This window comes from Rhodotorula graminis, assembly GCF_001329695.1.
Source record: "Rhodotorula graminis WP1 unplaced genomic scaffold RHOBAscaffold_8, whole genome shotgun sequence".
Taxonomy (NCBI): Eukaryota; Fungi; Basidiomycota; class Microbotryomycetes; order Sporidiobolales; family Sporidiobolaceae; genus Rhodotorula; species Rhodotorula graminis.
The window spans coordinates 144,763-157,910 of NW_017264935.1; the positions used below are offsets into that span (position 1 = coordinate 144,763).

At 69.6% G+C, this 13,148-nt stretch overlaps 7 protein-coding genes across 7 annotated transcripts; 4 read left to right on the forward strand and 3 right to left on the reverse strand.

The window, feature by feature from the left end:
• Window positions 1–97: 97 nt before the first annotated feature.
• On the forward strand, window positions 98–2,712 carry RHOBADRAFT_54037 (uncharacterized protein). The gene is made up of 2 exons (XM_018417123.1): window positions 98–2,552; window positions 2,627–2,712. Exons 1-2 carry the CDS (start codon window positions 105–107, stop codon window positions 2,660–2,662), a joined length of 2,484 nt encoding a protein of 827 aa, XP_018270233.1. The 5' UTR covers window positions 98–104; the 3' UTR covers window positions 2,663–2,712.
• A 468-nt stretch (window positions 2,713–3,180) lies between these two features.
• RHOBADRAFT_44669 (uncharacterized protein) lies at window positions 3,181–3,830 on the reverse strand (the record flags this gene model as incomplete). The annotated part of the gene is made up of 3 exons (XM_018414460.1): window positions 3,181–3,355; window positions 3,454–3,629; window positions 3,693–3,830. 3 exons carry the CDS (start codon window positions 3,828–3,830, stop codon window positions 3,181–3,183), a joined length of 489 nt encoding a protein of 162 aa, XP_018270234.1.
• Window positions 3,831–3,985: 155 nt separating this feature from the next.
• On the forward strand, window positions 3,986–5,060 carry RHOBADRAFT_44670 (uncharacterized protein; the record flags this gene model as incomplete). Its single annotated transcript, XM_018414461.1, has 5 exons — window positions 3,986–4,124; window positions 4,191–4,352; window positions 4,417–4,441; window positions 4,505–4,871; window positions 4,950–5,060. The coding sequence occupies 5 exons, from the start codon at window positions 3,986–3,988 to the stop codon at window positions 5,058–5,060; spliced, it is 804 nt and encodes a 267-aa protein (XP_018270235.1).
• Window positions 5,061–5,407: 347 nt separating this feature from the next.
• On the reverse strand, window positions 5,408–6,138 carry RHOBADRAFT_44671 (uncharacterized protein; the record flags this gene model as incomplete). The annotated part of the gene is made up of 3 exons (XM_018414462.1): window positions 5,408–5,682; window positions 5,757–5,956; window positions 6,071–6,138. 3 exons carry the CDS (start codon window positions 6,136–6,138, stop codon window positions 5,408–5,410), a joined length of 543 nt encoding a protein of 180 aa, XP_018270236.1.
• Window positions 6,139–6,278: 140 nt separating this feature from the next.
• Window positions 6,279–9,166, forward strand: RHOBADRAFT_54041 (uncharacterized protein; the record flags this gene model as incomplete). Its single annotated transcript, XM_018417124.1, has 9 exons — window positions 6,279–6,285; window positions 6,363–6,413; window positions 6,473–6,596; window positions 6,662–7,094; window positions 7,235–7,414; window positions 7,583–7,716; window positions 7,942–8,345; window positions 8,604–8,756; window positions 8,929–9,166. The coding sequence occupies 9 exons, from the start codon at window positions 6,279–6,281 to the stop codon at window positions 9,105–9,107; spliced, it is 1,665 nt and encodes a 554-aa protein (XP_018270237.1). The 3' UTR covers window positions 9,108–9,166.
• A 357-nt stretch (window positions 9,167–9,523) lies between these two features.
• On the reverse strand, window positions 9,524–10,840 carry RHOBADRAFT_66549 (uncharacterized protein). Its single transcript, XM_018419006.1, has 2 exons — window positions 9,691–10,840; window positions 9,524–9,616 (listed from the first exon to the last, which is right to left on the reverse strand). The coding sequence occupies exon 1, from the start codon at window positions 10,701–10,703 to the stop codon at window positions 9,705–9,707; it is 999 nt and encodes a 332-aa protein (XP_018270238.1). The 5' UTR covers window positions 10,704–10,840; the 3' UTR covers window positions 9,524–9,616; window positions 9,691–9,704.
• Window positions 10,841–11,564: 724 nt separating this feature from the next.
• RHOBADRAFT_5494 (uncharacterized protein) lies at window positions 11,565–12,524 on the forward strand (the record flags this gene model as incomplete). Its single annotated transcript, XM_018417574.1, has 3 exons — window positions 11,565–11,663; window positions 11,755–12,144; window positions 12,204–12,524. Coding segments are annotated over 3 exons (810 nt in total), but the record flags the coding sequence as incomplete, so codon positions are not given.
• Between the last annotated feature and the right edge of the window lie 624 nt (window positions 12,525–13,148).

Sequence of the window (13,148 nt, forward strand, 5' to 3'; positions counted from 1 at the left end):
CGCCAGAGCGCGAGGTTGAGTTGGCGACGAGGACTCGGAGCGCGAGGCGGAGGCGAGCTGGCTGGCTCTCGCTCGTAGAGCTGGGCGGTCGTGGATGCAGCCTGATGCGCGTCAAGCGATGGGCTCCAGTACCCGTACCTCGCCCTCCCGACCCTCCCCGCCCGGCTGCAGCTGCTGCGCCGCGGCCACGACCTCCATCTCCTCCTCGCCTCGACCGCCGCCGCAACAGAAAACCCTCGGCCCGCCCACAGCCCTCGACGAGCCAGGAGCGCCTCGAGCAGTACCGCGACTCGGTGTGGCCGACCGTGCAGCGTGTCCGCGACCTCCTGCGACCTCTCGCTCGCCCCGACCCGGTCGCAAAACCACCGCCGCTCCGCCAGCAACTGTCGACCCACCTCGAACACGAGCTCGTCCAGCGCCGCACAGCGTGCGCCCAGATCTACGCCCTCCTCCGCCACGCGCGCGCCAGAGCCGCTGCGGCCGCCACGACCGCCGCCGCCCCCGCCGCCTCTTCGGACCGCAAGGGCAAGGGCAAGGCGCGCGCCGACGACGACCTCGAGGGCGCAGCACCGCAGCTTCCGCCCTGGATCGAGCGCCAGGTCGTGCACCTCGTCGCGCAAACGATGCGCCTCCAGCTGCACCTCGGCGACGTCTCGAGCGCAAAGGAGCTCGACCGCGCCTTCTTCTCGCTCGAGCCGCACGCCGCCGCCAAGCGCGCTTTCCGCCTGTCGCGGAAGAGCCAGCAGCCGCAGCCACCGGACGGCAAGGCGGCGAGGGCGCTGCGGCTCGGCGCCGGGCTCGGGCTCGACCGGGGAGACGCCGAGCCGGCGTGGATGCAGTCGCTCGCGGTGCGGCTCCGGGCGGGCGCCGACCCTGCACGGGCTCTCGAGCGCTTCCTCGGGCTGTACCGCGCCTTTCGGGCGAGCAGGGTCGGGGCGCACGAGCGCGGCGAGGCGGACTGGGACGCGTACGTGCGGGCGAGGACGGCGCGGCAGGACGAGGAGGACGAGCCCGGTGGCGATGAGCGGCGTGACGAGCGGCTCGGCGAGTCGCACGTCCTCGCGTTCCTCGCGCGGCGCATGGGCACGCTGCAGCGGCGCGTCGAGGACGCGGCGCCGAGGCTGAGCCCGTCGCGCGCCGAGCGGGTGCACGCCCAGCTGCGCGCCTTCATGGACGAGCTGCGCGCGGCCGAGGAGGACGAGGGCGAGGTCGTCGCGCTCGCGCTCCTCGAGTCGTCGCTCGAGCGGCTCGAGGCAAGCGAGCACCTCGAGCTCGACGACCCGCTGTACCGCCAGGTCGAGGAGGACGTCGAGCGGCTCGTCGCCTCGCTTGGCGACGCTCTCGCCGCGCCCTCTGTCGACGTCGCTCGAGCAGCGGCACGAGCAGGCCCGTCGTCGCGGCGGCCCGAGTGGGTCGAGCTCGAGCGGCGAGCGCAGGTGCTGCACATCGCAATCCGGTTCCTCCTCGTCCGTGCCCGGTCGCACGACGGCCCTTCCTCCCCTCGTCCCTCGACCTCGACCTCGACCTACGTCCCACCTGCAGCCTCGCCCCTCGCGTCGGCGTCGCAGCTGTACCTCCTCCTCCTCGACCTGACGCACTCGACGGCATCCGACCCGCTCCTCGCCACGACCGCGCTCCCTCGCCTGCGCCTGCGCCAGTCGTCCGTCCTGTTCCGCCTCGCCTCGGCGCACCTCGACGCGCTCGCCGCCGCGCAGCACGGCCGCCGTCGCTCGCACCTTTCCTCGTCGGCGGTCGACGACCCGCTCGCCCCGCTCGAACGCCTGCACACCCTCCTCTCCGTCACCCTGTCGACCCTGTCGCGCATCCCTCCCTCGCCCGCCGTCCCACCCTCGACCCGCCGTCTCGGCCTCTCGACGCACGTCCTGCGCGCCGCACTCCTCGCCCTCGGCGGGGCGTTCGACCCGGCCAACCCGGCGCGCAAGGACGCCATACCGCGCTTCGACGCCGTGCGTGATGCGTGCGACGTCCTGCTCCAGTGCAAGGAGCACGACGCGGCGCTGCGCGGCGGGCCGCACGAGCCCGCGCTCGGAGCGCTCGCGCTCTCGCCGCCGCCGGGCTCGGCGACCGGCGTCGAGCAGCCGCAGCTCCCGCAGAAGGGGCGAGCCGACCAGCCGCTCCTGCGCCGGGTCGACGCCGCGGGCGCGCTCGTGCGCGCGGCGCTGCTCGCCGAGTCGAACGCCGGGTCCGAGCCTGGCGCGCTCGCGGCGCAGGACGACGTGCGCGCCCGGCTCGACTGGCTCCTCGATTGGGTCGCGCGCCTGCAGCGTGCGTCGCCGCCGCCCGGCTGTGCCGGCGCCGGCGCCGTGCGCCACCACGAGGGGCCCGAGCGGCGGCTGCCAGTGCCGGCGACGATGACGACGGAGCGCAAGGCGCGGCGGACGGTTGCGCGCGCTGTCGGGCTCACGATGGAGCGCACGTGGGGCACCGGCGAGGGCGGGAGGGCGTGGCGCGAGGGCTTGCTGAGGCGGGTCGAGGAGTGGGTCGACGAGGGCGAGAGGGAGTGGGGCGCGCTCGAGCAGGGGCTTGTCACGGTGCGTCGGCCGGTTCTCTCCCTCTTTCTTTCTCTCTTTCTCTGCGAGCAGACTCCTGACCTCGACTCGCGCAGCCCGACGCCGCACACGAGCACGACGCGCCGCCCTGACGGCTTCTCGCGTCGTCTTCGCCCACCGCCCTCTGCCGCTCGACCCGCCCCGGCCCTCGTCCTCCCTCCCTCCCTCGTCGTCGCCTCGACTCTGCCTCGCGCACCGCACCGCACCGCACCGGCCCGCCGCACATAGACATACCCTCGCGCCTCCCGCATCCGCAGTAGACCTCGCACGCCCTGCACCCCTCGCACCGCACCTCGCACGGCTCGTCGCGCACCCGCAACGCAGCCACGATCTTCTTGTCTCCTCGGTCAGGCTCTCGAGAGCTGCGCCTGGCTCGGCGAGCGCTGGCCAGTGAGAGCGGCTGTCGGTTTCTCGCGCACGAGCCGCGGTCGGGCCTCGTCGTTCGTCCGGCCCGCAGCGAGGCTCGTCCCTCTCGGGGCTCTCGCCTCTCTCGTGCCGGGTCGACATGGACATGTACAACGACCGAGAGTTTCTGCGTATGCGCGCCGGTCTACAACCTCGTCGGCTCTCGCTCCCCTCCCTCGCCCCCTCGGTCCCTCGCTCGTCCCGCTCACTTGTTGGCCGCGGCATCGCCCGCCTGGACCTTGTCGCTCGGGTCGGCGTCGATGACGCCCTGCTCGACGAGGAGCTTTTCGAGCTCGCCCGACTGGTGCAGCTGGAGGGCGATGTCGCACCCGCCGACGAACTCGCCGCCGAGGTAAAGCTGCGGGATGGTCGGCCACGAGCTGCGCGGGGGCAGAAGGGGGTCAGTGGGGAGGGGGGGGGCTGTGTGGGCGGCAGGAGAAGAGGGCGGCTGAGGGGAGAGAGAGGGTGGGCGGCGCACCTGTACTCCTTGATGCCCTCGCGCAGCTCCTGGTCCTCGAGGCAGTTGAAGGCGACGATCTTGGACTCTGGGACGCCGTTGACCTCGAGGATCTGGCACACGGCGCGCGAGAAGCCGCACTGAGGCATCTGCGGGGTGCCCTTCATGAAGAGGACGAGCGGGTTGGACGACACGACCTGTTGGGGTTGGAGTGTGGGTGAGCTCGGGTTGGAGAGAGGTGGAGAATGGGTGTGGCTCACATTGTCGATCTTGCGGCGAGCGTCGTCGGAGAGGTTGCGGCGCTGAGCGATGAGGCGGAGGGCCGATGGGGAGGCGAGAGGGCGGGTGGCGGCCGAGCGGAGGAGGACCGAGGGGGAGGTGCGAAGGGCAGAGAGCATGGTGATGAGGTGATGCTGCTGTGCTCGAGGCGAGAGTGGAGGGGAGAGAGGGTGAGTTCTCTCCGAGAGGTCCGGCGAACGAGCGTCGAGGCGATGACAACGACGACGACAGCGACGACCAGCTGGACCTCGCACTGCATCCTTGCACTCGCCAGATGCTGCGCACCCTCGCCCGCACCGCATCCCGCCACTCGTCCCACCTCGCAGTCCCCTCGTCCACTACTCGCCTCGCCGCCGTCCTCCCTCGCACCTCGACCGCCTCGACTCGAGCTCCTCCCTCTCGCCTCGCCCAGCGTGCGTCTCGCCCACACACACGCACGCACACTCGAGACCTGACCCGCTCCCCCTCACCCGCAACAGGCTTCGCGTCGAGCACGACCCCGCACTCGAGCACCATGGACCCTCAAGAAGTTGCAGCCCAGCACGAGCTCGACGACGGCACCGACGCCCTTTCCAAGGGCGACTTCCAGACCGCCCTCGCTCACTACAAGAAGAGCGTCGAGATCAAGCAGACGTCGATCGGTGCGCCCTCGTCCTCCTCCTCGCACTCGCACCTCGACGAGACTCACGCCCTCGCACCACACAGGCTACTACAATCTCGGCGTCGTCCAGTGCGTCCACCTCTTGAGCGCACTCTCGAGGGGCGCGTCGAGCTGACCCGGCAAAACCCGCAGGTACCAGCTGCAGGACCTCGCGTCGGCCATCTCGTCGTTCGAGCTGTCGCTGTCGCACACGCCGACGGGCGTCAAGCCGACCCTGCCCGACCCGCTCGCGCCCCTCCCCGAGCTCACGCCGGCCCAGGTCATCCTCGCCGACACGCACACCAACCTCGGCGCGGCCTACATCCTGAGCCAGCCGCCGCAGCCGGACAAGGCGCTCGACCACCTCCAGAAGGCCCTCATGGTCAACCCGGACGACGGCGAGGTGTGCTTCAACTTGGCCGCCGTCCTCGAGGCGACGGGCGAGCTCGACGAGGCCCTCGTCGCGTACGAGCGCGCAAAGAAGCTCGGGATCCAGCGCGCAGACCTCAACATCAAGAACGTGCGTCCCTCCTCTCTCTCTCTCTCCCTCTCGTGTTTGCCCCAGAACCGACTCTGCGCCACTCGCCCGCCGCCGCAGGTCTCGAGCAAGATCCTCGGCAAGCAGCGCGACGAGGCGGCCAAGACCAAGGCGGCAGGAGGCGGCTCGGTCGCCGCGACCGACGCGTCGGCGCCGTCGTCGTCGTCCTGAGCTGAGCTGAGCGGGCGTCGTGAGTGAGGTAGCAGAGCGAGAGAGAGGGGCCGTGTACATAGCGGTTCGAGGCCGAGGTGGAGGAGCATGACGGGACGAGGCGCGAGGACGACGACGAGAAGGGAAAAGGCGCGTGCGCCGCTTTGACTAGAGGGACGCTGCAACAGACGCAGATAGATGCCCCTCTCTCTGCAAAGCGTGCGAGCGAGCTCGGGAGAGCGAGAGCGGGGCGTGCGAGAGCAGGAGGACGAGCGAGAAGAAGAATGAGTCTCTCTCGCCGCGAAAGAGTGAGTCGGGAGCACGTCTATGTACAGCTCTGGGTTGCGCCGCCGGGTCTACAGCTGCGTCTAGTCCTGCCTGCCGAGCGTGACGCCCGTGTCGGCGTCGCCCTCGTCGACGGGCTTGACCTCGACCGTCGTGCCGCCGTCGTCTTCGGTCCTCTCGCTGACGCGCCACCTCAGCTGCCCGCCCTCGCCGGCCGGAGCGCCCCACTGGACCTGTTCGCCCTTTTCGCGCAAGAGGTCCTCGACGGTGCGGGCCCGCTTGGGGCGCGAGGGGTCGAAGGGGAGGCCGGTCGGGTGAGCGGGCGAGGGCGTCGAGTGGAACCAGTGCAGGTGGTCGGCTGCGGGTGGGAGTGAGAGTCAGGGGCGATGAGGGAGAGAGAGAGGGAGAGAGAGGACGAGGGAGGGAGCGGACCGATGAGGTGGCGGTTGTTGCAGCCCGGGCACTGTACGATGACGACGCCCTTGTCGTAGCTGCGCTTGCTGAACTCGTGCGAGCTGCGGTGGCCGCACGGGGTCGGGTCGGCGCCTGGGGTGGGTGAGGGGAGCGAGGCGGTGCAGGTGAAGGTGATGCGCAGGCGGCGGTCGATCTGGGCGATCGGGGTGCCGGTTGGACTGTTGAGCGGGACTTGCGGGCGTGAGGCTGAGGCTGGTCGCTCGTCGAGGCGGAGGGCGGTAGAGTGGAGCGGACGAGGGTGATGATGAGAGCGGGGGAGGGGGGAGGGCCACGCGAGGGCGAGGCGAGGGGTGCGGCGCGTGGCGGCGAGGCGCAGTGCGGGTAGTGCGATTGACTGCATGGCTTGTGGCTAGCTTGTCAGGGAGGGTGAGCGAGAGGCGGTGTTGGTTCCATCGCCGACGAGCTCGAGCTCTCGTTCGCCCGGCTTGATCACTCTCGCTCCTCACCGCACACGGCTGTGCAGCTCGCCAGTCCCACAACATGGCCAGTGAGCTCTAGCCTCCCAATCGAGCCACTCCCCTCGCGCCCGCACCTGTGACTGACCTCGCCCCACTCCTCCTCCAGAGCTCACCCTCGCTCAGCAACTCGCCCAGATCTCCCAGCCCGCTCCTCAAGGTCCGCCCCACTTCGTCCCTGCCCTTACCGACCCTCGCTCACTGTCTCCCTGCCCACAGACTTTGACCCCGAGGACGCCTACGCGACCTACGCCGACGGCCGCACCCCAGCTCCAGGCGACGCCGACGACTCGGCACCGCTCGATTCCGCAGACGCAGCTCGCGCAGACTACGTCGACGTCGGGTCCGTCCCCCCCACCCTCGCCCGACCTTGTGCGCGCCCTCGCTGACCCCCCGACCGTCCCGCAGCCCGAGCAAGCTCCGCAAGCGCGGCGAGGCCGTCCTCGACACCAAGTACGACGGCAAGAAGGGCAGTCGCGCAGCTCTCTACGGCGACGACGACGAGAACGACGAGGAGGAGGACGAGATGGAGGAGGACGAGGAGCTCGATGGCGAGTTGAGCGGGGACGACGACTCGGACGAGGACGAGATGGGCGACTTCGAGGACCTCGAGGGCGAGGGTGCGTCGGACGACGACGAGGAGGAGGAGCTCGACGAGGACGAGGACGAGGACGACGAGGACGCGTCGATGGCGCCTCCAGCATCGACCACCCGTCGCTCGGCACCGGCTGCGCCGGCCGGCTCCAACGCCAAGACGCACGACGACCGCGCCATGGTCAAGCAGCTCAAGCAGGCCGCGTCGGCCGATGTCGAGAAGGGCCGCGACGTCAAGAAGCAGCTGGTGCGTCGTCGCCTTCCTCCCCGTCCTTCGTCCCTCTCGTCCCTCCTCAAGCGCCCACTGACGCCTTCTTTCACCCTCTCTTTCACCCTCTCCTTCTCCCTTCTCCTCCTGCACCTCGCCCACCTCGCCGCGAACCACAGTCCTTCTGCGACTCGCTCCTCGAGGCGCGCATCAAGGTCCAGAAGGCCGTCGCGGCCGCCAACCTGCTCCCGCCGCCGGCCTACGGCGCCGACGCGCTCTTCGCCGAGGTCGCCAACGAGCGCGACGAGGTCCTGCACGAGGTGGGCGAGCTGAGCGAGGAGCTGTTTGCGCTGCGCGAGGTGCGTCCGCTCGCTCTCTCTTTTGCCTCGTCGTTCTCGCGCACGGTCATTGACACCTCCTTCTTTCTCCCTTGCTCTCTTCTCTCTTTCTCTTATCGCGTCGCCTTGCCACATCTCGCCCCACGGCGCCCCGCCCCGCCCCGCCTCGCCTCGCCTCCCGCCGCACAGACCCTCCTCGCGACCAACGACAAGGTCGAGCTCGCGGCCGACTTTGGCCAGACGCGCAAGCGCAAGCGCACGTCGGACGATGCCGGCGCGTACCTCGACGAGACGCTCAAGGACTTGGCTGCGCTCGAGACTGCGTGCGTCGCTCGTTCTCCCCCTCTACTCTTGCCTGCGACCCGGTCCCTCGGGCTTGCTGTCGAGCCCGCGCCGCACACGGTTGCAGAGACTGACACTCTTCCTTCTCCTGTCCATTTCCCTGCACCTCCTGCCTCCCCCACGCTCGCCGCACGGACCCCCTCCTCGCCACCTCGACCTCGCCCCCTCTCCCTCCCGCCCCGCCCCGGCCGCTCCCTCAACATCAGCTTCGACCCGTTCCTGCGCACGACCGTGTCCAAGTGGTCCGACAAGGTCCTCGCCGCGTCCGGCCTCGCGCTCGCCAAGGACAAAAAGTTCAAGGCCGTCAACCAGAACGCGCTCGCGCAGATCGACCACGCGCTCGCGTCGTCGGGCGGCGCGGCGGGCGCAGCAGGCGAGCGCGAGCGGCTCGTGCGCCGCACGAGGGTGCGCAGGGGCGAGGGGGCTGTCGTTGGGCGGCCGGCGGACGCGGCGGCGGGTGCGGTCGAGGACGGCGCCGAGGTCGCGCTCGAGGGGGACAGGGTCAAGGCGGGCGGCGCGGCAAAGGAGGTCGACGCCGAGTGCTTCGACGACTCGGACTTTTACCAGCAGCTCCTGCGCGACGTCGTCGAGTCGCGCATGCTCGACCTGGGTGAGTCTCTCCGTTTCCTTCTTTCGTCCCCTCCCTCCCCTCCTTCTCCTCTTTCGCTCGCCTATCCTTTCACCGTCGTCGACGTCGCATCTGACTTGGTGCCGTCGCTCCTTGCGAACCGTGACTGACCTTGTCATCCTCGCCCTCTCATTTCCCCGCATTCCTCGCCTCTCCTCCCCTCCTCTCTCGCTCCCTCCCCACCTTTCCCCTCCTCGTCTCGCCTCACCCGCACCTGCACCCGCACTCGCCCTCGAGCAGACGACGCCACCCTGACCCAGCTGCGCCACGCGACGGCCCTCGCACGCGGCAAGAAGGTCAAGAAGAACGTCGACACGCGCGCGAGCAAAGGGCGCAAGATCCGGTACCACGTGCACGAGAAGGTGCAGAACTTTATGATCCCCATCGAGGCTGGTCAGTTGGGCTCTCTCTTTTTCTCTTTCTCCTTCTCCTCGTCGTCGTCGTCCTCCTCCTCTCCTCTTTTCCCTTCTCTCTCTGCCCTTCCTTTCAACCTCGGCCTCGCTCCCCCTGTTACGCAAACCAAGCCCGAGCACGATTCCTGACATCCCTCCCTCGTCGCCCACAGGCACCTGGCACGAGGAGCAAGTCGACGAGCTCTTTGCGTCGCTCCTCGGCCGCTCGTTCCCGCAGCAGCAGCAGCAGCAGCAGGGCGCGGACGCACCGGCGCTCGACCCGGCGCTCGACGATGTCGCGCCGCCGAGGGCAGGGCAGATCGACGTCGGGAGCTTGAGGCTGTTTGGTTAGACGGGCTCAGAGCTGGAGGGATGCGAGGGTGGAACGCGACGCAGACGTGCGGCCCAGCGAGCTCGGCAGGAGTTTCCCCTGAGCACGAGCTGCTCGTGCGAAAGCGAGAGCGAGAGCGAGAGCGAGAACGAGAACGAAGCTTGCGAGAGAACGAAAGCGAGTCGTGAGCGGGCTGTCGAGCGCAAGTCGAAGCTGCAGCAGCGCTCGAACCCCTTGCAGCTCACGAAGCCTCGCCTCGCTCGCGCTCTCTCTGCTTGCGCCTCGTCGCCTCGCTCGTACGACCCTCTCGGCGTGTGCTGTCGACGTGCAAGAGACTCAAGACGACGTGCTGCAGCATCGGCGCGAGCAGGTCTCGCCCAAGTGGCTCTCGCCAAGTCGTTGCTCCTCTTTCGCTCGCTCTCGCGCTCGCCTGTCGTCGCCCTCGCACAGACATTGCACCCAGACTACGCTACGTCAAGCTCCAGCAAGCCCTGCCACGCTCCTGTCCCGCCCGACCCGAGAAAGGCGACCTGCGGCGCAAGGGGAGCGTGCGTGAGCGCTTGAGGAACGAGGTCGCGCGAGACCGAGAGAGAGGTGGGCGCACCTTGTGCCGCTCCCTCACAGGCTCTCGTTGTCCTCGACGTCGAGCTGCTCCATCTCGTCGCCCGACACGTAGACCGTCCTGCGCCAGTGCATCTCGCTCGCCTCGGGCCGGACGTCGAGCGGGTCGTAGACGTGCGACAGGAAGTGCTCGAGGCCGGGGCTGCCCTCGAGCAAGGCTTCGGCGAGCGGCTCGGGCAGCGGGACCGACAGGCTGAGGCGCTCGACCGTCGCCGGGAGGGCCTTGAAGAGGCGCTCGACGGCTTTGAGGACGGCCGGGCTCGTAGGGCACTCGACCTCGGGTGCGGCCGACAGGTCGACGTCGCGCAACTTGACGAGGCGGACGAGGCGCGCGCCGAGCGCGTCGAGGGCGGCGACGTCGAGACCGTGGTCGTCGACGAGGCGCAGCGTCTCGAGGTTGACCATGCGGTCGAGCGCAGCGAGGTTGTCGCCGTCGCGCAGATTCACGTGTGCCTTGAAGGTGACGAGGCGCCCGAGGTCGAACTGGAGGAGGAACCTGCTGCGGATGGACGACGAGCGACGGCCGGTCTCGGAGTCGAGCTTCGTGTCCTTGATGTCGAGCGTGAGCTCGTCGAGCTTGATGCGACGACCGCGGGGCACGTCGGCCGTCTCGTTGACGATCTCCTGGTGGCCAATGTAGGCGAAGCGCCGCACGTTGGGGCAAGCGCGAACGAAGGCGAACACGAGGTTTGCCGAGACGAGGCGGTCGAAGGTGGCGTAGTGATGCCACGACTGCCACGACATGTCGACCGTCTGGATGACGACCTCGACGAGCTTGGTCAGGTCGGTCTTGTCTTGCAGCGCCTGGAGGTATGAGCCCGCCTGGCGGTCGACGCGCAGCTCGAGGCGGGAAAGACGAGGGCACGAGGCGACGACGTCCTGCGACTCGTCGTCGGCTCGCGCGATGCTCAGGTACGACAGGGACACGCTCATCGACTCGACGTGCTTGAACAGGTGTGGGTACGTCTCGAGATGCTTGCCGACCCAGAACGCCATGCCGAGGAAGAGCTCGACCTCGCGCCAGGCCGCCGCCGTGCCCGCCGCTCTCCACGCCTTGCAGACGCGCGCGAAGCTCCTCGCGTCGTCTCGGCGGTCCTCGAGCGTGTCGTGGCGGTGCTCAGAGTCGTCGACGGTGAGGTGGTGGGCGATGAGGGCGACGACATCTTGCGGGAGCTGTTGCGCGACGGCGAGCGCGTGGGGCGGCGTGGGGCTGAGCGACGGGGTCGCAGATGAGCCGCAGTCGCTCATGGCGCGCTCGAGGGGGCCGCTCGAGGCTGAGGGCGAGGCGGGCGAGAGCAGAGGAGCGCGAGGCGAGCTGAGCGAAGGGAGCCGGCGGCGACAGCCTCGTCGGTAGCTCGAGGCTCGGCGGAGAGACCGCGAGAGTGACTGTGACGGTCCCCTGAGCCTGCCCGAGTCCGACCAGGGCCGCACGAGCTCCGAGAGAGGTGGCCGACCTCGACGTCGCTGATGAGCTCTCGTCGCGTCTCGCACACCGACGACGGGCTTGCGTGGACGGCTTGCACGCTTTCAAGGAGTGGAGGGATGCAGCACAACATCCCGGGGCTACCCGCAGCCCCTCCCATCGTGCCCGCGCTCCTCGCCTCGTCGTCGTCGTCGAGCTGCCCCACCTCGCCTCGCACACCTGGCCGCAAGATCTTTACCGACGCCGACCTCGCCCCGTGGTTCCGCAGTGAGGCCTACGACCGCCTCCAGGCCACCATCCTCCGCCTAACGACTGCCGTCGTCGCCCGACCCAACGACCACCCGTGCTTCGAGTCCGAGGTGCGCCCCGCTCTCTCGTCCTCTCTGGCTGCGAGCACAGCTGATACTTGAACTCCAACACAGGCAACATCGCTCCTTGTCGCGTTCCTGCGCCGCGAGAGGGCCCGCATCGCCCAGGTGCCGCTCCAGACGAGCCCGCAGCGCTTCGGCAACAAGGCCTTCCGCGACTGGCTCGTAGCCGTCGAGCAGGTCCGTCCGCTCTCTCAATTCAAGCGTCGACGTCGTGTGGACCCGAACCTGACGCGCGCCCCCTCCGCAGGCCGAGCCCGAGCTGCAGCACGCCCTCCTCGCCCTCGCTCCCGACCTTTCCAACTCGCTCAAGGCCGCCGTCACGCCCGAACTCCACTTCCACCTCCTGTCGTCGTTCGGCTCGCCGCAACGCCTCGACTATGGCACCGGACACGAGCTGTCGTTCGTCGCCTACCTCGTGTGCCTCGTCCGGGCGCGCGTCTTCTCCGAGCGCGACGAGTGCGCCCTCGTGCTCCGCGTCTTCAACGAGTACATCGAGACGGTGCGCGAGGTGCAGAGGGTCTTCAGGCTCGAGCCGGCGGGGAGCAAGGGCGTGTGGGGCTTGGACGACCATCAGCACCTCGTGTACCTCTTTGGCGCGGCCCAGCTCGTCGGTGCGTCCTCCTCTCTCTCTCTCTCTCGCGTCGTCGATCCGACGTCTCGCTTGACGTCGTCTTTATGGCGTGACCGACTGACCCTCCCGAGTCGTCGCTCGCAGGCCACCCAACGCTCGGGCCCTCCTCGATCCTCTCGCCGTCCACGCTCGCCACCCACGCGCCGACCTCGCTCTTCCTCTCGTCGATCCAGCACATCCACACGCTCAAGCGCGGGCCCTTTGCTGAGCACTCGCCGCTCCTGCACCAGATCGCGACGACCGTGCCCTCGTTCGCCAAAGTCGCCAAGGGCCTGTGGGACATGTACCGCGCCGAGGTGCTCGCCAAGGTACCCGTCGTGCAGCACTGCCGCTTTGGCGACGTCGCGCTGCGGTGGGTCGACCGGGACGGCGGCGACGAGCTGCCGTCGTCGGGCGACGGGCGCGAGGAGGATGCGGGGGAGGACGGGCTCGAGCGGGACGAAGCGGGCCTCGCGCAGGGCATCACGCCCGCTCCTTGGGCCGCGACGAGTGGCGCACTCGACGGCGGGGTGCGCCCGCTCCCGCCGCCGTCGCGCCTCGGCGCCTCGACCACCATCTCGACCTCTTCCTCCTCCTCCTCCCACTCCCCCTCCTCGAGCGCCTTTGCCCGCCGCCAGCACCCCTCAACGTTCCCGCTCCCGCCCTCGACCTCCTCTGCCCCTCGCACCTCGTTCCAGCCCCCGACCCTCTTCCCCTCGCGCGCCCCGCATACAGCGCCGCCGCCAAGGTCGACAACTACGGTCGCCGACCAGGGCGGCGCAGCGGCCGCGAGCTCGCCGTTCGGGGTCTTGCCGCGCGTCGGGCTCGGGAGTGACGCGGCGCTCGAGAGGGGCAGTGGCGGTGGGCGTGCGGGAGGAGTGGAGGAGGGCGGTCCGAGCGGGACGAGGGCACCTTGGGCGCAATGACAAACCCTGTCCCAGGCCTGTCGCTTCTTTGCGGCTCTCGTCGAGCGAGAGGAGAGAGATATAGGAGCCGAGAAAGAGAAGAGCTCACTGGCCTCGAGCCCTCGCCGGCCG